The 23438-nt window shown below is 38.4% G+C and overlaps 1 protein-coding gene across 1 annotated transcript in view; it reads right to left on the reverse strand.

The window, feature by feature from the left end:
- LOC124775383 (guanylate cyclase 32E) overlaps positions 1-23438 on the reverse strand; it is a 509109-nt gene that overhangs the window by 227980 nt on the left and 257691 nt on the right. Inside the window, exons 12-14 of the mRNA XM_047250218.1 lie at positions 15835-16011; positions 7218-7338; positions 4009-4200 (exon numbers count right to left, since the gene is read on the reverse strand). Coding sequence (XP_047106174.1) covers positions 4009-4200; positions 7218-7338; positions 15835-16011 — 490 coding nt within the window. The remainder of the gene's footprint in view (positions 1-4008; positions 4201-7217; positions 7339-15834; positions 16012-23438) is intronic.

Genomic DNA, 23438 nt, shown 5'->3' on the forward strand with positions numbered 1-23438 from the left:
TGCTGCCAGTAAAGAGTGTGCTGAAGGATGTTGTGTGTCTTCAGGATGGCATGATGACTGGAGCAATTACACAATATGAAAATACGTGCATGGGTACTTGTGCACACTCTGTGTATCATTGTCTCAGAGTGGAGTAGTGCAACAAGTCCCGAATAAATACTTATAGTGCAACAATACTGTGAGAGATCCATACAGAAGTAGAAGAAGCTTGTGCAATATTCATTCATGTCACTCTTATGTGAAAACTGGAGAAGATGGTATATGTGATGTTCCCATGTTGTAAAATCTTGATAGAGGAAGTTATTGTATGTTTACAGAACAATATATGGAGATTTTTATAGAAGAAACTTTTTGTATTAATTTATGAAAGTTCCATATTATGGTGAAGAATCTTGATTCCAGAACTACTCAAGATAGCAACAAAATAAGGTCCAATAGATCAGCACTGCCAAGTTTGAAACAAAAATGTGTTTCAGAAGCAGAAATTTATAGGTGTAGGAAAACAACAGCCTCGAACCAGAGAAAAGATAAGGAATATCACACTGTTTACCATGGAGGGCTCTTCCCATCATAAACTGTTTTGCTAGGTACATATCTACCTAATGCTTGGTAATAAAATGCCACTGGACAGATAAAAAATACTCATCAAGTGGTGGCAGTAGCTTTTTTCCCACACAATTACATTGTTCTTGTTGTGGTCTTCAGTCCTGAGACTGGTTTGATGCAGCTCTCCATGCTACTCTATCCTGTGCAAGCTTCTTCATCTCCAAGTACGTACTGCAGCCTACATCCTTCTGACTCTACTTAATGTATTCATCTCTTGGTCTCCCTTTGCAATTTTTACCCTCCATGCTGCCCTCCAGTACTAAATTGGTGATCCCTTGATGCTTCAGAACATGTCCCACCAACCGATCCCTTCTTATAGTCAAGTTGTGCCACAAACTCCTATTCTCCCCAATCTTATTCAATACCTCCTCATTAGTTATGTGATCTACCCATCTAATCTTCAACATTCTTCTGTAGCACCACATTTCGAAAGCTTCTATTCTCTTCTTGTCCACACTGTTTATTGTCCATGTTTCACTTCCCTACATGGCTACACTCCATACGAATACTTTCAGAAACGACTTCCTGACACTTAAATCTATACTCGATGTTAACAAATTTCTCTTCTTCAGAAACACTTTCCTTGCCATTGACAGTCTACATTTTATATCCTCCTTACTTCGACCATCATCAGTTATTTTGCTCCCCAAACAGCAAAACTCCTTTACTGCTTTAAGTGTCTCATTTCCTAATCTAATTCCCTCAGCATCACCCGACTTAATTTGACTACATTCCATTATCCTCGTTTTGCTTTTGTTTATGTTCATCTTATATCCTTCCTTCAAGATACTGTCCATTCCGTTCAACTGCTCTTCCAAGTCCTTTGCTGTCTCTGACAGAATTACAATGTCATCAGCGAACTTCAAAGTTTTTATTTCTTCTCCATGAATTTTAATACTTACTCTGAACTTTTCTTTTGTTTCCTTTACTGCTTGCTCAATATACAGATTGAATAGCATCAGGGAGAGGCTACAACCCTGTCTCACTCCCTTCCCAACCACTGCTTCCCTTTCATGTCCCTCGGCTCTTATAACTGCCATCTGGTTTCTGTACAAATTGTAAGTAGTCATTCGCTCCCTGTATTTTACCCCTGCCAGCTTTAGAATTTGAAAGAGAGTATTCCAGTCAACACTGTCAAAAGCTTTCTCCAAGTCTACAAATGCTAGAAACGTAGGTTTGCCTTTTGTTAGTCTAGCTTCTAAGATAAGTCATAGGGTCAGTATTGCCTCACGTGTTCCAATATTTCTACGGAATCCAAATCTTCCCCGAGGTTGGCTTCTACCAGTTTTTCCATTTGTCTGTAAAGAATTCGCGTTAGTATTTTGCACCCGTGACTTATTAAACTGATAGTTCGGTAATTTTCACATCTGTCAACACCTGCTTTCTTTAGGATTGGAATTATTATATTCTTCTTGAAGTCTGAGGGTATTTCGCCTGTCTCATACATTTTGCTCACCAGATGGCAGAGTTTCGTCAGGACTGACTCTCCCAAGGCCATCAGTAGTTCTAATGGAATGTTGTCTACTCCTGGGGCCTTGTTTCGACTCAGGTCTTTCAGTGCTCTGTCAAACTCTTCACGCAGTATCATATCTCCCATTTCATCTTCATCTACATAATCTTCCCTTTCTATAACATTGCCCTCAAGTACATCGCCTTTGTATAGTCCCTCTATATACTCCTTCCACCTTTCTGCTTTCCCTTCATTGCTTAGAACTGGGTTTCCATCTGAGCTCTTGATATTCATACAAGTGGTTCTCTTTTCTCCAAAGGTCTCTTTAATTTTCCTGTAGGCAGTATCTATCTTACCCCTAGTGAGATAAGCCTCTACATCCTTACATTTGTCCTCTAGCCATACCTGCTTAGCCATTTTGCACTTCCTGTCGATCTCATTTTTGAGACGTTTGTATTCCTTTTTGCCTGCTTCATTTACTGCATTTTTATATTTTCTCCTTTCATCAGTCAAATTCAATATTTCTTCTGTTACCCAAGGGTTTCTACTAGCCCATGTCTTTTTACCTATTTGATCATCTGGTGCCTTCACTATTTCATCCCTCAAAGCTACCCATTCTTCTTCTACTGTATTTCCTTCCCCGTTCCTGTCAATTGTTCCCTTATGCTCTCCCTGAAACCCTGTACAACCTCTGGTTTAGTCAGTTTATCCAGGTCCCATCTCCTTAAATTCCCACCTTTTTGCAGTTTCTTCAGTTTTAATCTACAGTTCATAACCAATAGATTGTGGTCAGAGTCCACATCTGCCGCTGGAAATGTCCTGCAATTTAAAACCTGGTTCCTAAATATCTGTCTTACCATTATATAATCTATCTGAAACCTGTCAGTATCTCCAGGCTTCTTCCATGTATACAACCTTCTTTTATGATTCTTGAACCAAGTGTTAGCTATGATTAACTTATGCTCTGTACAAAATTCTACAAGGCGGCTTCCTCTTTCATTTCTTCCCCCCCAATCCATATTCACCTACTACGTTTCCTTCTCTCCCTACAGTTACATTATATTTTCAAAACTTGGTAAATTATTATTATAGATATGAGCTACAGTTCCTCATAATACACCCGTGTATTTCTCTCTGATGATGCATGACTACATATATCCTTATAATTATTATATGCACCTCAGTGTACTGAACAATCAACTTTTAAATGTTTAAAATTATTTTTTGACTAATTCTACATTCATCAGAGTAATTTCTCTTGGGATCTGTGGACCCATATAGCAGAATTTTTTTTAAAAAAAACAGGTTTCAGGTTTCTTACAACAAAAACAAGAAAGAAATGTCTAGTAAACATGGACTCTAAAATGCATATCTTAGGAGCTATAAACACTTGTTCATCTTCGATACTATGAAACACATCTCTTCTACTTCAAGCTGTATAATTTTCTATTTTGGGAGGTGGTAGAATGGATCAAAAGAAGAAAAAAATGTCTTGCAGACATGAGCTCTAAAATGCATACAGCAAGAGGTAAGAGCACTTGTCCAATAGAAGAGATGTATTTTGCATTAGCAAAGATAAACAAGTTTTCATAACTCTTGAAGTATGCAATGTGAACTCCATGATTAGCAGGCATTTTTTCTTTCATTTGGCCCATACCACCTCCTCCAAAAACATGGAAAGCGAAGTCCTTGCAGTAGAAGAGATCTGTTTATAATATCAAAAATAAGTAAGTGCTCATAGTTCCTAAGATTCACATTTTACAGCCCATATTTGCTATACTTTTTTTCTTGTTTTGTAGTAAGAAACATGTACCTAAAGCTTTTCAGTGTTTTTGGGACATCCTGCCATAGATAAGAGCAGCTCCTATCATTGCCCAATAGTTTCATTTCTTCATTTATACTTTTACATTTTGCTTGAAACCAGAGGATATTTGTCACTAATCTGAACCAACCTGCGTTTGTCAGAGTTGTGTGGCCCCATGGTCCAGACCGGCCTACAATTTCATATAGGACAATGCCAAATGAATAGATATCACCCTTCTGTGTCCCTCTTGGAGGAAAATGTTCACAACGCAGCAGCTCGGGTGCCCTCCAGAGGCTACGTCGCAGCTCCTTGGCCTCAAAGTCTGGTTCATCTTGGCCAGCTACATAATGAACAAGAGACAATGGCTCAATAGTGTTAGTAGTAATAGTAGGAGTAGTAATAGTAGTGGCAGCAGCAGCAGTAACAAAGTGACAAGCATTGTGTTGTCCTCAAAACATAAGTATATGCAATAAGTTACGATGGTTTCAACTTTTAATGGCAAATATTACTTTCTTGTGTTTTTCATATCTTGTTTGAGTAAGTGCTGGTTTATTTATAGTTAGAAACCAACAGACATATTACTGGTATGCTATAATTGCTGAGAGACTAAATTCCAAATATAAGATTTAGTTCATTAGGAAAAAAATTAATAATCGAAATTTAAGTGCATGGCTTTGTATGTGTCAGTTTCATGTTACTTCAGTAAGTTGAAAATTGTAGTCACAGACTCTGGCTGCCTTAATACATAAGGTTATTACACTGAATGCTGGGTCACAGACTTTGGCTTCATTATTACATAAAGTTATTACACTGGATGATGGCTGCAGTATTTCCCCTGGGGTACACGTAAGTATTTTACGTTTAATTAATCAGGTAAAATGACTAATAATGAAACATCAGCACAAATTTGGCAGTGCACCACAGAGGTACCAACTATTTTCCTGCATAAAGAAATGCATGAGAATGTGGTAGCATTAATTTGGGTCCTACTGTAAGGTAGATACACAAGCAAATAAAGGCCAACCATTACACCCATTATATGAATTCCCATTCCTTTGTAAAAGGTACCAGCAGGCAGCAGACAGTTTTTTGATTACATCTAGAATATGGAAATAAATTTTTATTTTATAATAAAATTTCTAGTGTTATGAAATCCCTTTCTTTCAGTCACTGTTAGTAATTATCTAGGCTAATGTTAAATGTTTCTTAAGCAAGACTTCAAATTTGTGCATTATTACAGTTTTCTTTAATTTAACATATTTATTTACTTCGTTTCAGTACGTCAGTTTTGTATGGTATTAGTATTACACAATTCTAACTTCATGCCACGTCATATCATTCATTAAGCAACTGGGAAGACACTGCTTACCAAAAATGGTTAGATGTCAAAGTAAACAAGTAGAAGTCACCAGAGTTATTAGTGCTGTTAGTGTTTATTGTTGTTGCCACACCTGGTTAGTTGTATAAGGGATATGAACAGTGCCAGATGTTGAATGATCACTGTGTGGACACAGATATACAATGTACTCATGTTATACAGTGTTATCCGTACCTGACTGAGTTTGCAAGGGGTCTCAATGTGGATGTTCATTTTGTCAGCTGTTTGAATTGTGCAGTGCCAGATTTGTGGGGCATTCAGATGTGACAATGGCCCAATGTTGTACTGAGAGGGAACATGAAGACAGGCACACTCATGGTCAAAGTTTTGGTGCACCACGCCTGCCCATCAAAAGGGAGGATCACCGAACTGTGCACCAACCACATTGTAACCCCTTTACAACTGCGTCTGCCACCTGAGAACAAGTAATGGATACCCTGCAGCATTACTGTCATCCCATACCATTAGCTTAAAACTAGTAACAGCAGGACTAGAGATTACCATCCCATATGTAGACTGTCATTAACACCACAACACAAACAGCTGTGTCTGGAGTGGTGTTGTGACTGGGAAGCATGGACTGATGGTGAATGAAATCGCATTGTGTTCAGAGATGAATCGTGGTTCTGTACTACCACAGGTGACCATTGTCATGAGTATGGCAGTGAACTGGTGGGAATTTCCATTCTTCTAACATTTTGGAGAGACACAGCAGTGTCACTCCTGGTGTCAAGGTGTGGGAAGCCATTTGGTTTGACTTCTGGTCACAGCTGGCAGTGACTGGGAGCATTCTGATGGTAGAAAGTTATGTCACGTACACCCTGCATCATCATGTGTTACCTCTCATGCAACAGTATTGCAGTGTCATTTTTCAAAAGGACAATTCTCATCCACACATGTCACATGTATCTTTGTATCGTCAGTGTGATGTTGCTAGCAAGAACCACAGATCAGTCCCTGATACAACATGTGTAGGGCCAACTCTAAAATCAATTCTGTTCCAGTGTCAGAAGCCAGAATATCAAGGACCAAATAGAACAGCTGTGGGCCAGCTTGCCTCAGGAGATGATACAATAGCTGTATGATGCCCTTCGCAATTGAATTATTGCATACTTGCCGATAAGTGGGCTCACTTTGCCGAATTCTTTATAAAATTATTTTTTAACCATATTGGGATGACAGTGATGTTCTTCAGCAGTATAATAAATACCACCAATCTAGATCGCAACTAGTATTTACTTATTCTGGTAACCAGTTTCAGTCAAACATGACCATCTTCAGACTGCTAACTCTTTGGTGACATGTGGAGCCAGTACACGGAGCTTCTATACGTACTGAAAGGTACCATTCAATAACTGCCACCTATTAGACAGATACCTTTTGATATTTACAGTGGCTACATTTACCAGCTCCATAGTCACCAAAGAGGTTAGTAGTCTGAAGGTGGTCATGTATGACTGAAGCTGATTAGTAGAATAAATAAATACGATTTGTGATCTACATGGACACTGAAACAGACTTGATTTTGTAATGCTAAAATAATACTGAAGCACTGAAAACAGCACACTCTCTCAACTTCCAAAGTTTCAATATGTTTCCTCCTCCTCTTCTAAGTGCTTCACTTTTTTTATCAGGTGGTGTATAATCTTCAGCCAATTTTATTGTATTTCCTAATGCGGAAAGAATGATTCTGCAGCAAAATATTTTTTATGAAAAAAGTAGTTGTTAAGTATTTCATAATTCCTACAAGTTAGCAAGTAAATGATGAATATCATTAACAGAGTGTACCACTGTATGGTTATGTTTTGTACCACACACTGGAACACTCAAAGTAATTCACACGTTGCAGAATTACTGTAAAATTCTAACATAATAATACTATAAAAATCAAGAAATGTAATCTATTTCAATCTGAGGAACAATCTGACAGATTACAATTTCTGTTTAAGGAACACTAAAGAAATGAAAGAGAAACTTGCCTTTAAATTCATGTAGACCAAAATCAGATATCTGAAGAACCCATCGACTATCAACCAAGCAATTACTTGACTTTAAATTTCCATGTGATAGTATTTCACTGTCATGCAGGTAGGTCAATCCCTGCATGTAAAAACAAGAAACATTTATAAATTTAGATGTCTGAGAAAGTGATGTACAAAAATTTAAATTTGCAAAAGAAAGTAACAGAGTAGAGGCATTTTCTCCAACAAAAGAATAGTGTTTTAAAAATAGAGTTTATCATTATAAATGGAAACGGTCTCATATAACATTTGTGGTATGTCAGTACAAACTGGTGTAACAGAAGACAATAACTGGAGAAAATTTAGGGAACTTATCAAAAGAGGAAAAGGGAAGTTGGTATGAAATAGAAAAGTAAGAGTTGGACTAAAACAATGTACTATAACAAAATGTCAAAAGACTGTAATAGATAATGAGGAAGAAAACACAATAAAGTCAAAACTGGGCTGAAAACAAAGACTACAAAAGATAAATATGGAAAAGGTCTTTGGCTGTAATGCAACTACAACAAATGGACACGGTACGAGGAATAGTAGCATATGGAAAAATGTAAGATGTTTTTATAGTGATAATAGCAAAACCGGCAATGCATCACAATTGCTGAGTATGTATGTGAATTGGATATATGTCCTTATCTCCTTCTCACTCTCACTCCCCCCCTGCCCCCCCCCCCCCCCTTTGTCCATTTCCTCCTCCATCTCTCTCCATCTTCTCCTCCCTCCTCTCTCTGTAATTTCCTCCTTCCCTCTCTCTTTGTCCATCACCTCCCCCCCTCCCTCCCACTCTGGCCATCTGTCTCCCCCCCCCTCATACTGACCTGGAGCCTTGTTTATCGTTACACCCAACAGAAACATCATTGTGAATTGAAGTTGCTTAAAATAAATGGGTAAATCAATTGGGACCATTGGTGTACGGGGATTGAGAGATCTCTCCTGCTGCTGAATCTGTGAGGACAGTAGCTTCAATGACAGTATTTTGCACAGTTTTGATCTGCAAATGGGTGGGATTACAAAGTTTTGCATGATACAGATTCTGTAGCAGTATTCTGATGATATAGAGACAAGCCATGCATAGAACTTTCATATTTTCTGTTGTGATTAAAAAATCATAACAGCACATGGTTGTGTATACAACAAGGTGAAAGAATATATATAGGAGAAACAATTTGTCTAATGGTTTAAATGCCCTGCTATTGTAGTTAAAACTAACTGTGACAAAAAAACAAAACAGCACATTTTCATAACACAGCATTTTCTTTCTCACAGCCAGTTTTAACAGAAAACCTGTACACTTTCATACAAAAAAAGTATCCTAGGTCTGTTTAAATGCTTATTCACACACCGTTTAAAAATTTGAAGGGATTTGGTCAAGCACTTCTCGATATTTTTGCTAAAAGCTTTTTCCTATTACATAATATGTATATGTATTTATACATTATACAGACTAAAGAAAAAATATCATATTTCTGTCCAAATGTTTACCTGAATATCATGTAAAAATTAGAAATAAACCGATCCAAAACTTTTTGAGATTTTTTTCTAAGAATGTTTCTTGAAGTGTTGTAGCCTATGCCTGTCTGAGCGTTTATTAGAGTACAGGGCAAAAAGCTGAAGTAAACCAAAATTTTTGCAGCAACATTAAACATCGACCTGTTTTTGTATAGTAGTATAGTTTTAAATATATACTTGTACATGACATATACTAAAAAGAATTGTATTAGAGTATCGTGCAAAAATCTGAATCAGTCGGTCCAGGACTTGTTGAGCATTTTGATACAGTGTTTCCCATTTATATAGTAAATATATATTTACATACCATATATATTAAAAATAAGTAGTCTGTGTCTGTCTGAACATTTATTACAGTACAGCATAAAACTATGAAGTAAAGTGGTCAAGCACTTTTAGAGATTTTTGGTAATAACATTAAACAATGACTTGTCTTTATATGAATCAACTCTTTTAAAAAGGTGTAAGTCTCCATTTTTACCATCTCCAAGTTTTTGTATCGTAACAGAGGTAGGTCTACCATTTGTGTTTAAAAGGGCGCCAGTAATGCTATTGCTTGGATAGTAACAGGGAAACAAAGTTCAAACTTATTTTTAAATGGGCAGTTGTCACTGATGTATGCCATTTTAAAAATGAACAGCTGGCCATGGAAACAGCTGATGAGTTAACAGCAATTGTTCATTAATTTGTGGAGGAACTCTAATTATTTCTGGTTTATTTATAGCCTTATTAGCTGAAAAGTGCCAGATGATGGCAGTATTGTAAGTGATACTGGAGATGTTAGTAGAAAAAGAAAAAGAGGGAGAAATGTTTCTAGTTGCAAAAGTAACAAAATAAATGCAGCTTGACTGAAGCGTGAAGCCTACGTTAATAAAAGAGGGAACCCTATTTAAGCTATATTAAAAAAAAAAAGAGCTCTCTTGCAAGTAACATTATCTTTCATTTTATTTAGCACAATCTATTATACTGAAATTGTTGCCATGAAAGTTAAAAGAAAATAAATAGCGTAATTTATTCTGTTTGGTTATCATGAACATAGCCTCCAATATCATCAGTAACATTTTTGTTACTGATGATATTTGAGCTGTGATTAATATCCTTTTCATAATTCTGAAATTTATTTTATTTATTTTCTTCACATGTATGAAGAAATATTTGGTATCAACTGGAGACGAAAACTGCTTAGATATTTTTACAAACTTTTACAGTATTCCTAATAAGAATGAGCAAGACCTATTTCTTCAAGGATTATCAGATTCTCAAGAGGTCAAGCAGAGACAATCAAGAAAAAATGATAACCCTGTAGTGATGCATTCTACTAGTTTTTTGTATACATATTCGTTGGTGCATCGCATCAAGAGATATGCATGAAAGCTATCCTCCCAGTTTCTGACATTAGTGAGGAACAAGTACAAAGAATAAGATGGATTAAGCTCTCTAGGAAAACCCCAGAAGACAGGAGAGGTAGGAGAGTTATACATAGCCTTGAATCTTCTGTTCATGAGGCAATATGTGAACGTATCCAGTAGTTCCCCTTATGAGAAAGTCATTACACTGCTGAATAGATGTACTATCTTAGTGTAGACCTTAATGTCAAAATGATGTGGAAATTGTTCCTAAAGAAGAATCTGGAGAGTACAGTAACTTACATCTTTTATTGGAGCTTCTACAGAAACAATTTCAGTTATCGATTTGGAAAACCAGAGGTGGATACACGCTGTATCTGTGAAGAGGTGAAATTAAAACTTAGATCTCCATATCTCAATGATGTAGAAAAATGAACAGCAGTTGCCAAATTGATGATACATTAGCATACAAGCATAAAATTTTATTCAGCTTTCACATATGAAGCATCAGTGGAAACAAAGAAGGAGATTGTCTTTATCATCTGATTATATGCAAAACATCAGTCTACTGGAAGTGCTAGTACGGGAACTATTTTATTTAAGGAAACTTTCAGTGAATGTTTTTTGCATTCATGATATAAAAAGAGGATGTAGCTCATATTATGTTTATCATGAAGGAAATTGTAAAAAGCGCCATTGTGAAGTCTGCTCCTTTCAGCCTTACTTTCTAAAGTCTGCACCAAAAAGCATCACAAAGCTTAGGTCATTCTGTGAAAATTGTGCCAGACAGAACAAAAACAAGTCTCTATGCAGATTCTTACTATGACTTAAAGAATCTTACAAGTCAAGAAACGTAAATATGTCAGAGATTGAAGAAATCTATTTTATAAGGAGATTGTCTGAAAGTATATAATTATGAACATTATCATTGTTAGTTTTAGTGAAGGTTTCTATGGTAACTTCTTACTATATATAATACCTAATAGTAGTTGTCAGAGTTTTAAAATTGGGAAAATCTGCCCTTTATAAATTAATTGGCTTAAGGAAATGGAGAAACATAATGGAAAACTGATAATTTTGGGATTATCTCAAAACGGCTTCATCAATATGACAGAATTTTCACTATCCATAACATTATAGAATACATTATTCAAAGTACTGACAAAGTACGCAAGTTCTTAGCAACAGAAAATCAAGCATCTCAAATTCTAGACTTCAAGAACTGTTGGCCAAAACACTAGAAGAAAACCACATTTTCTGAAGAAACAAGGATCAAGCTTAGAAGTGAGAGAATTAATTTTGTGATCAGCACTCTGTTCAACCTTGCTTACTCGCACACTAGATATGGATATATCAAAGAAGCTAGTAACATAAATGGATTAATAAACCAAACATTCTTCATGGCATCTGAGAAAGCATCTGTTTCTCCACCATTGGCACTGGCATATCCTTCAAGAACAGTTCCAATTGCAGTGGAAAAAAAAAAAAATGCAAGACTTGAAGAAGAAGATAAAGTAGTATATTCCACATGAACATAGGGCATTCTATGAGGAATGTTTTAACTAGGGAACAGATATCAATGCTGCAAACAGTGATTGAAAAATAATCAACTTCAATTTAACTGTGTGTTCTTTGTAAGCTACTGCAATATTTTGCACTTTAATTAAAATTTTCTTCTTTGTGTGTGGTTCTGAATGACTTACAGTGTAATAGAATGTTGTAATACTGTTAATTATCTGTCTTCCATTATGTTTCTCCATGTCCTTAAGCCAATCTTTTTTAAAAGGCTGGATTTTTCCATTTTTGAAACTCTAACAACTACTATTAGGTACTATGTATACTAAGAAGTTCCTGTAAAAGCAGATAAATCTTCATTAAAACTAACAGTTACATTCATAATCATATACTTTCAGATAGTCTGCTTCAGTCTCCCATCAATTTATGTTTCTTGACTTATTCCCTTCTAAAAAAGATCAAGTCATATAGTAGTATAGACAAACAGGGAGTAAAACCATTCCATCTCTAGGCAGGAGAAGGCAAAGCAGTAACATCTGACCATAAAAAAGGGCTTCTTGAGCCACCTATTTTGGAAGACTGTGGGTGTGGGTACACTCCTGATGCATAAACCTGACAATGGTGGAGGAAATAAGTAAACATATAGCAGAAACCACATCCAGCAATTGCCAGATACAAATTAAAGAAACAACAGACATGCTTATGAGCAACAGGATAATGAAGACATGTGAACCTGACACTGCATCTGTTGATCCAGCTGACTCTGCAAATCTTTTCCACGCAGAAAAATTGTTCTGGCTTGGAGGTGCTGGAAGACTGGTAATCAGTCTCTGTGATTTCTGTTGGAAATTATGTCAGTCTAACAAGTCTGATAAGAAAATAGTGTCAAAGCTACAAGCCAAATCCATCTAGATGATATGCAACTGAGCACAATGGCTTAAGGATGTCCAGAGTGGCCTCTTGGCTGTGCTCAGGATGTGGTGGACACATTTGATGACAGGTGGGGAGGGGAACTAGATTCCATCACTATAGTCCTTTGAAAGGCATTGGGCTCTTACAGCAAAAATTATACGCTGCTGGACTTGAAGATAGAGTGGTTGCTTGGGTAAATAGAGGTGGAACTCAAAGTGTAAGGGTAGAAAAAGAAATCTCACAGAAAGGAGACATATTTTCAGAGATGCCACAGAGTAGTGCCATTATTATTTATAATAAACAACAGAGGATCTGTATCCATTACAACATCAGGACATTTGCAGATGATCTAATGGATTATCACAGAATAAGGCAATCAGGAGACTGAGAAACTCTTTAAGATGTTCTTGCTTTGGCAGAGAAGCAGTAAACAAGACCACAAATGCAAGCAAGAGCCAGTGGTTTAGCTAATTCTCCAGGAGGTTCAAGACAACATCAGAGTTTAATTTAGAGGGAGAGATACTTTCCAAGTTACCTACTTCTAAGTACACTCCTGGAAATGGAAAAAAGAACACATTGACACCGGTGTGTCAGACCCACCATACTTGCTCCGGACACTGCGAGAGGGCTGTACGAGCAATGATCACACGCACGGCACAGCGGACACACCAGGAACCGCGGTGTTGGCCGTCGAATGGCGCTAGCTGCGCAGCATTTGTGCACCGCCGCCGTCAGTGTCAGCCAGTTTGCCGTGGCATACGGAGCTCCATCGCAGTCTTTAACACTGGTAGCATGCCGCGACAGCGTGGACATGAACCATATGTGCAGTTGACGGACTTTGAGCGAGGGCGTATAGTGGGCATGCGGGAGGCCGGATGGACGTACCGCCGAATTGCTCAACACGTGGGGCGTGAGGTCTCCACAGTACATCGATGTTGTCGCCAGTGGTCGGCAGAAGGTGCACGTGCCCGTCGACCTGGGACCGGACCGCAGCGACGCACGGATGCACGCCAAGACCGTAGGGTCCTACGCAGTGCCGTAGGGGACCGCACCGCCACTTCCCAGCAAATTAGGGACACTGTTGCTCCTGGGGTATCGGCGAGGACCATTCGCAACCGTCTCCATGAAGCTGGGCTACGGTCCCGCACGCCGTTAGGCCGTCTTCCGCTCACGCCCCAACATCGTGCAGCCCGCCTCCAGTGGTGTCGCGACAGGTGTGAATAGAGGGACGAATGGAGACGTGTCGTCTTCAGCGATGAGAGTCGCTTCTGCCTTGGTGCCAATGATGGTCGTATGCGTGTTTGGCGCCGTGCAGGTGAGCGCCACAATCAGGACTGCATACGACCGAGGCACACAGGGCCAACACCCGGCATCATGGTGTGGGGAGCGATCTCCTACACTGGCCGTACACCACTGGTGATCGTCGAGGGGACACTGAATAGTGCACGGTACATCCAAACCGTCATCGAACCCATCGTTCTACCATTCCTAGACCGGCAAGGGAACTTGCTGTTCCAACAGGACAATGCACGTCCGCATGTATCCCGTGCCACCCAACGTGCTCTAGAAGGTGTAAGTCAACTACCTTGGCCAGCAAGATCTCCGGATCTGTCCCCCATTGAGCATGTTTGGGACTGGATGAAGCGTCGTCTCACGCGGTCTGCACGTCCAGCACGAACGCTGGTCCAACTGAGGCACCAGGTGGAAATGGCATGGCAAGCCATTCCACAGGACTACATCCAGCACCTCTACGATCGTCTCCATGGGAGAATAGCAGCCTGCATTGCTGCGAAATCTACTAGTGCCGACATGGTGCATGCTCTGTTGCCTGTGTCTATGTGCCTGTGGTTCTGTCAGTGTGATCATGTGATGTATCTGACCCCAGGAATGTGTCAATGAAGTTTCCCCTTCCTGGGACAATGAATTCACGGTGTTCTTATTTCAATTTCCAGGAGTGTATTTTGGGTTGACACTTAATGGCAAAGTCCACTATAGTCTCCATGTGAGAGGTGTAGTCTGCAGTGCTTGCAGGGTTATCTTCCAAGTAATGAGGATTTTGAAGCAAGAGGCCTAATGTTCTTCAGTGAGGCTCATCTTGGAATCCTGCAGTTCTATGTGGGAATCCTACCCAATTACACCTTGTACGAAGAAGATTAACCAGTTTGGTCCAGAGAAATTTTGAACACAGTTGCAGTGCTATTGCTGTAAAACAGGACTCAAAAACTTTTCCAGATTCATCAGCTGATATTAAAAATATGCAGAATGTGGAATAATGTTTTAAACTGTAATAAGCCAGTGGACAATTTGTTCCTAATAAGACCAATTAGAGTGGAATGTTTTGGGGAGAGAAGCCTTCAACACTTAGTCTGAGGCAGTAATATTTCAAAAGAAGATTGAGCCATATGAGTTGATGGATAAAAAGAATTTTGTGCATAAGGACTTTTGTGCTTCATAATGCTTACTGCCAAAGAAGAAAGAATGCTTAAATTAAATTTAATGTATTAACAATATGACATTTAGAAATGAGTAAAAATGATAGTTGTTTTTGATAAATGTAAATCTCATGTGCTGTTTCTGGCTTGGATATCACAAGGAGTAGGTTCAGCTGCCGATTGGAAACTGTGGTCGTTCTTCTTGCTTATTGACCCCTATACTTGTGGATATGTGCAAGCAGTGTTGTACTTTTATTTTTTTGGTGAAGGTGAGTGCAATGGATGGATGTATAGTTATGTTTGTGTTGGAAGATGATGATGAGAGAAGGAAGTGGATGAAACCTGGTACCACCACATAATCTACTTCTCTTGAATAGCACCCAAGGGGCCATCTGGTGGATGGATCACCATCAACAGTGTCATGTACTATCACGTTATGAGGCACTGAAAAGGAGTTTGGAATTTAATCTAGGACTGGTGATCAGGAACTCTATGCCGCCACCTCTCTACACCTTGCTGACCAAATAATGGAAGTGAAAATTTCATCCCTCAACAGGATTCAGACCGAATAATATACATGACATATGTTGATTATCTTCCAGATATATCAATTACTGAAAAATGAGGAAGCGTGTCCTCTATTATTAATCGTTATTACTGTAGAAACACGGAAATTTTCAAGTGCACAACAGTATGTGTACATAAACGTGGTGCATGAACAATTAGTGATAAGTAGTGCTACATGCTACTATCAACCTATTTGCCAAATGCCATCTTTTATCTTATTTGGAATAATCATAAAACTGCTACAGTTGCTTTATAAAGTTATTTGGAAATCTACATCAATTAAAAAGAAAACCTCACCTTTACAATATCAGACACAAGAGAAGATACAAACATGTTGTCCAGATGTAAGTCTTCATTTGCTAGAACATCTTCCAAGCTTCCACGAGCACAATACGCTGTTAATACACACAAGTTTCCATGATCAACAGAGGCACCAATAAACGGTATGATATTGTCATGTCGTACCTCCCGTATCTGAAACGTAAAGAACACAAAAGAGCTGTATATGCTGCTTTATAAATAGATTTTATTTCACCATATGATCCATATATTAAGCCTAATGTTAAATTAGGAAGCAAAGTAGAATGCAACAGAATCTGTACGCTGGATGCTATCTGAGCATGGTTTCTTAAACAGTTTTCCACACCTGTTAATGCAAATATTGGATGAACATTTCACCTCAGCCTCCAATAAACTGACAATAAGTCATTCATAAATAAGTGGCATATATCATTTTCCCCACTTCACAAGTTTAGGATAAAATATTATGTACCAATTGCTTTATCTTCTATGTCTGAGAAAAGGGCAAAATGAAAAGCAAAAATGTGTTACAGTTGTACAATAAAATGTTATTTTTGTTTAGATTCAGGAACTAAATTTGTTAACTGACTGCAATTTGTTGTTTATACTGTTTTATGATTTATTTAAGAAACCTACAAAAATATCAGGTGTTGATATCTATGTACAGAATTACGTAACATATTCTGTCTCTAATATTTTCTTGTTGTTATTTCTTCTGTTTGTTGAAGTATTTCCTAGAATTTCCCAAATAATATGCCTGTTTTCATTGTCATTGTATTTTTATTCTATTATATTTACTTGTCCTTTACTTATTTTATGCAATGGTAGTGCACACATCAAACACAGTACAAAAGAAAGAAGGAAGGAAGATTAGAATTTAACTTCCTATCAATGATGAGGTTATAGAGGTGGAGCACAAGTTCAAATTGAGGAAGGTTGGAGAAGGTAATCTACAGAGTCCATTTTAAAGGAACAATCCTGGAATTTGCTTTGAGCCATTTAGGGAAAACATGGAAAGCCTAAACCTAGCTGATCGGACAGCTATTTGGACTGCAATATCTGCAGCCTTATAATTGTCACATTTAATGTTTTGTTAAATTATAATGGAAAAATTCTTTTGCATCATCATTATCATCACCATCACCTTCCTTATAGTATCACCGAGAAATTCTCGTGCCATCTTTTCAGTGGTCAGCCAAGCAAACTTACACCATTTTGGTGGCAATGTAGCATGGATTTTAGGGGCCTCTTTCATCTCATTTGCTGCAGATATTTTGTCCAGTTGCTCTGATAGTTCTGAATAGTGTGAAGGGTTCCATTTTAACTTCCTTTGACAAATTTTCATTTGTTTTCTGATCTCATTTGGTGTAACCCCTGTTCATCTCAAGAATTTCATTTTGCAGGTTGTTAATCTTTTCATATAGCACAGGTCAAACCTGTACACAAAAATTGCGGCAGAAGTGATCTACAAAATTACCATATAATATCAGAGACATCCATCAGTTGTAAAATTTGTAGTTAAATCCAATGAGGTGCACCAAACACAAGTACCTCCTTGATGCCAACCAGCAGGGATTTAGAAAACATCAACTTCCATTTCTCCAGCATGACAACTTGAAAGTCATGGTGGATGCAGTATTTCCTGACTTCTGAAAAACATTTGGCTCAGTACCACATGCAATGGGAAGCACACACACACACACACACACACACACACACACACACACACACGCTCAGATACACATTCTTTCATATAGAGTAAAATAATGTAAACTGCAACAGTTTTAACATTCCAGGTGTAATTTTTACTGATAAGTTTCTTATATCAAGTTCTCTATGGTTGCAGATGACAAGCTATAAAAGAATAACAGCTACATGACACTGTACAGAATGTTCCAAAAACCACAGTATGTGTTAAAAAAATCTGTTTCAAATTTGTGATTATTTTAGCAAAAAACTGAATTTCTGTGTGTACAGACAGTAAAAAGTGACTTTCCAGTTTCTGATAGAAAGAAGACAAGATTCCACTGAATATGCTGTAACTTCAACAAAAAATATCTGTCTAAAAAGAAAAAAATGTGTTTTCTCAAGGCAAGAATTATCCAAAAACAATTCCACACTTTCCTTCCTTGACTATTCAGCAATAAAGTAAAATAAACACTGCATAACAACCATTTCTATTTAGATTATACTCTATCAAAAGTTTGGTTATCTCCTCCTTTTTTTCCATCCACCATTTATTCATACTGTACTATTCAGACAAATAAAAGCAACTCTTTGAGCACCTTTTCTTTTGAATCTGCACAGAGCATGAAAATACTGTGAAAAGATTAATGTTGGCACAGTGCAACTATACTAGATGACTGGTGGTCAGAAAGAAATCCAGGAAGCTGAACACCAGAACAGGTAACAGAATTAGACATGTGGATCAATCAAGAGGGAAGCAGAGCTTCAGAACACCATACAGTATGTCAGAGGCAGCCTCTGAGTCCAATGGCCAGTCTACAACTTGCAGACTGTCACAAACTGATGCCAAATCGCCTACTCTTCAGCATATCCCACATGTGAAATCTACATCAAGGCACTCATGCCTATTATGTACCACATGACAATCACAGCAGGAACACCAAGTTGCCTGTTGAGTGGACACAGAAGAGGAATGATGGTGATGGCAAGAACGTGAAAAACATTGTGAGTGGCGACCACAACCCTATGACCTACTTGTACCCACTGGGCTCACCGCAGATCAAGGCTGGAAGCACTCTCACATCAATACACCACTCAAACAGTGGTTCAACTGAAGACACCATCACTAGGTCAACTGCACAGTGCACCAGGGGCTGTTTATCACACACTTCACCACCTGAAAACTGTTGGAAAGTATGTCTCTTGCCACCATCTTAAGTTCACAGGATTCAGCAGTCTGGATAACTTTAATTAAAGAAGGGGTGGACAAGGCCGTCACTCTGGTCTGGACCTCAGAGTCAAGTACTAACCAGACAATCACATCCCTAATCAGAAAGTCGACATATGAGATAGCACACTGAGGAGACTCATACTGACACTTGTGTGCGACACCTTGCATGTTAGTAAGACAAGCCACATACGACCCCTCCCCCCCACACACACACACACACTGCTCGAGGTGTTGGTTAAACTGCAACCATGCCACCATCACATCAGTTTGATGATCCAAATATTGCATTAGCAACTGACACTGTTCCTCAGAAAGTAAATTTCTCAAGCTTGGTGGAGGTTTCCAACTTTGCATGATTTTGTACAGCCCTCCTCTGCTGCACAATAACAAGGTGGCCTTACAGATATATCACAAGAGACACACAGGTAATTCTCCCAAATTTCTACCAACTCAGGCAATGAGTATGGGGCAATTCAACATTCTGTTTGAGCAGTTTCTGCATCTGCTTCTGTTGCTGCTTTGTTGCTACTCCTGGAAGCACAACTGCTGATGCCAGTATTTCAAAAATTCCGGGTCCACAGTGGCCACAAATTAATGCTAAGAAAAAAAAGATAGGTTTCACTTGCATAAGAACATTCTACACCATCAATTTTGTATCTGTGCAGCGAGTGATAATGCTGCAAAACCATCACTGTTGGCACAATGCAACTACAGTAGCCAACAGTGGGTCAAAAACAGCCAGGCAGCTGAACTGCTGAAGATCAAATAAAGCTTTACATGTGAATAAATCTACAAGGGAGAACAGAGTCCAAACACTTTATAGAAATGAGCACATTGATAAACAAAAATGTACCCAGCATGAATATCTGAACACTAGCATGATAAATCAGAGTAAGATGTAAGGAGAGGCCAGGTCCAAGGTAGCTGACATCAGCACAAGAACTTGAGGGATGCTGGCCTGTCACCACCAACAGGTAAACAACTGGGTCAATGGTTCTGCCCATAGAATGCTTCACCAATGCTGCCTGAGACAGCTGTCTGCACTAGGCAGGGAGAAGTTGTGTCTAAAATTTGGAATGTTATTTACAGTGCAATTCCTTTTTAGCACTTATTCATTCCTGTGCTATCAGCAATAACTTTCATGTAATTATTTGCTCACAGAAGCTCTACATCTTTCAACATAATATTTTTGTAGTTACTTGATCACACCATTGCATTGGTGAGTATGCAAATACACTGATGGGATTGGGGGGGGCGGGGGGGGGGGGCCTCAACACCAAGAAGGAGTTGTAGTACATAAACAAAGTTTGGTAGGCATGTTTCCGCATCTGAAAGATAATGTATATTCAAATTTCACACCAGTCACATAAGAGTGGCACTATAGTGCCACTATGAGGATGTAAATCAGGTTTGCTTTAATTACATGCTGTAACGGTCATGGATATTAGTTATCTTTGAGATTGGACATGGTGAGCTGATGTTAGTCAAGGCATCTTTAAAGTGACAAAGATGCCATTGTCAACGTCTCACTGAGTTTCAATGAAGCCGTAAAATAGGGCTAGAAGAAGATGGGTGTTCCGTCTGTGATAGTGCTGAAAGACTTGGCAGGAGTGTAGCCACATTACATGACTGCTGGCAGTGGTGATCATGAGGACGTACAATCTCAAGAAGACATGGCTCTGAACAGCCATGTGGCACTTCCAAGAGGGAAGTCCATCATGTTTGACATATTGCTCTGGTGCATTGCATTGCATCTGCATCTGCAATTTGAGCAACAGTTTGCACCACAGTGACACAACAATCTGTTGCAAACTGGTTACTTCAAGGACAGCTCTGAGCTAGACAACCTGTAGTGTGCATTCCACTGACCCCAAACCACCACCACTAGCAATTTCAATGGTGTCAAGCGAAAACTCATTGGAGGGAAGGGTGGAAAACAGTTGTGATTTCTGATGAAGGCTGGTTCTGCCTCGGTGCTGGTAATGGACATGTGCTGGTTAGAAGGATACCAGTTTAGGGGTTACAACCACCCTGTCTGTGTGCTAGACACCCTGGAGCTACACCTGGAGTTATGGTCTGAGGTGTGACTTAGTATGAGAACAGGAGCAATCTCGTGGTTATCTGACATGCTGAACACTTTGGATCAAAGCAGACAGATAGATGCAGTATTTCTTGATTTCTGAGAAGCATTTGATTCAGTACCACAAATATGCTTATTGTGAAAAGTATGATCATGTAGGGTATTGTGTGAAATTTGTTACTGGACTTAGGACTTTTTGGCAGGGAGGAGGCAGCATGTTATCTTGAATGGAGCATCATCATCAGATCTACATCTGTAGCTTCAGGTGTGCCCCAGGGAAGTGTGTTAGAACCCTTGCTATTCATGTTGTATATTAATGACTTTGCAGACAATATTAATAGTAACATCAGACTTTTTACAGATGAAGCAGTTATCTACAATGACATACTGTCTGAAGAAAGCTGCATAAATATTCAGATAGATCTTTATAAGGTTACAAAAGTGGTGCAAAGATTGGCAACTTGCTTACATGTTCAGAAATGTAAAATTATGCAATTCACAAAGTGAAAAAAACATAGTATGCTCTGACTATAATATCAATGAGTTACTAATGGAATCAGCCACCTAATACAAGTACATGGGTGTAACACTCTGTAGTGATATGAAATTGAATGACCACATTGGCTCAGTCATGGGTAAAGGAGGTGGTAGACTTCAGTTTATTGGTAGAATACATGGAAGTGCAATCAATCTACAAAGGAGACTGCTTACAAATAACTTGGGTGACCAGTTCTAGAACACTGCTCAAGTGTGTGGGACTTGTACCAAATAGGTCTAACAGGGGATATTGAATGTATACAGAGAAGGGCAGCATGAATGGTCACAGGTTTGCTAGATCCATATCTCAGAGATACTGGAGATAAGATATAAATTATCCAGAGAGAGTCTATTAACAAAGTTCCAAGAACTGGCTTTAAATGATGACTCTAGGAATATACTACAAGCACCTATGTATTCCTCACATAGGGTTCTTAAGGATAAGATTGGAATAATCACCACACACACAGAGATGTTCCTTTCCGCACACCATACATGAATGTAACGGGAAGAAACCCTAGTAACAGGTACAATGGGACATACCTTCTGTCACGCACTTCACAATAGTTTGCAGAGTACAGAATTAGAGGTTTATTGGTAGAATACTGGGGAACTGTAACCAGTCTACAAAGGAGACTGCTTATAAGTCACTCATGCAACACATTCTAGAATACTGCTCAAGTGTGTCAAATAGGACTATCTGGGTATATTGAATGTACACAGAGAAGGGCAGCAAAAATGGTCACAAGTTTGTTTGTTCCATGAGAGAGTGTTAATGAAACCAAACTGGTAGGCTCTTGAAGACAGATGTAAACTATCCTGAGAAAGTCTACTACTAAAATTTCAAGATTGTCTTCAAATGAAGTCTCTAGGAATATAATACAACCCCTATGTATCATTCACATAGGGAATATAAGGACAAGATTAGAAGAGTTATAGCACACACAGAGGCATTCAAACAATAATTCTTCCCATGCTCCCATACATGAATGGAATGGGAAGAAACCATAATAACTGGTACAATGGGATGTGCCCTTTTCCATGCATCTTACGGTAATTTGTAGAATATAAATGTGGATGTAGACCTGTTATTAAGTTTGATTATAAATGTTTGAAGACTTGTTCTACATTCTTGTTGAAACTTAGGAATATTAAAGGTTCTTACATCTGAAACAGTTTCATTAATTCTTTATAGGCATCAAAACATAGAATTATGTATTTTTCAGGTGACAGATTTTTGTTTTTTCTTATTTGGCAACAGTTAACTTGACTGATGTACATTTCTCTAATATCTCACGCTCCATAAAATGTTTTGCTGCTGTTTGTACTGTAGATACCGAAGTTGTGTGGAGAAATGGAGTTAACCGAACACCTTTCTGGCACTTTGTTCGGAATGTTTCGATATCACAGGACAACAACTTGAAGAAAGCAAGTTTCAAACACAGCAATGGATCATTAATAAACTTAACTCAGCAACACGAAACTTTCACTCTCTGGTTTATTCTTATCTTTCTTCACACCCTCAAGGAATTTCTTCATGTTTGGTGTTTTATTAATTGCTTTTTGAGTAACTGAGGAATTTTTGAGCCACCTGATACAACAAATATTTTCGGAAACATAGTGGAACCTGAATATTAGTATATAATTCTCTCCCGGTTGGGTCATTCTCGAACAAATTATACCAGGCTTCCAGCAATAATACAATGTACCAATGTTTTTCCTTGCTACCAATACCTGGCAGTTTCAGGTCTGCTGAATGCCCTTTACATTTTTTTCATAAACAACCAATTCACATTTGGCCTGTCCATAGAAATCTGCAACATATTACTCTTTGGTATGTCTTTTGTCACATCAATCAATGAAGAGAAAAGGCCAGTAGCTCTTGAGCGACCAAGAAAAGAGGAATTAAGGTATTTCGTTGTTACCTCGTTTTTGTCCTCATTCCAAAATCTTGTATTTACATCCATTTGTGTGTGTCTCATGACTTTGTTTAGTGATTCATCAAAACCAAGAATAATATAACTGGCTTTCATCAGCCATCCAAGCAACTGTTGATTAAAATAAGGT

This window comes from Schistocerca piceifrons, chromosome 2 (genome assembly GCF_021461385.2).
Source record: "Schistocerca piceifrons isolate TAMUIC-IGC-003096 chromosome 2, iqSchPice1.1, whole genome shotgun sequence".
NCBI lineage: Eukaryota > Metazoa > Arthropoda > Insecta > Orthoptera > Acrididae > Schistocerca > Schistocerca piceifrons.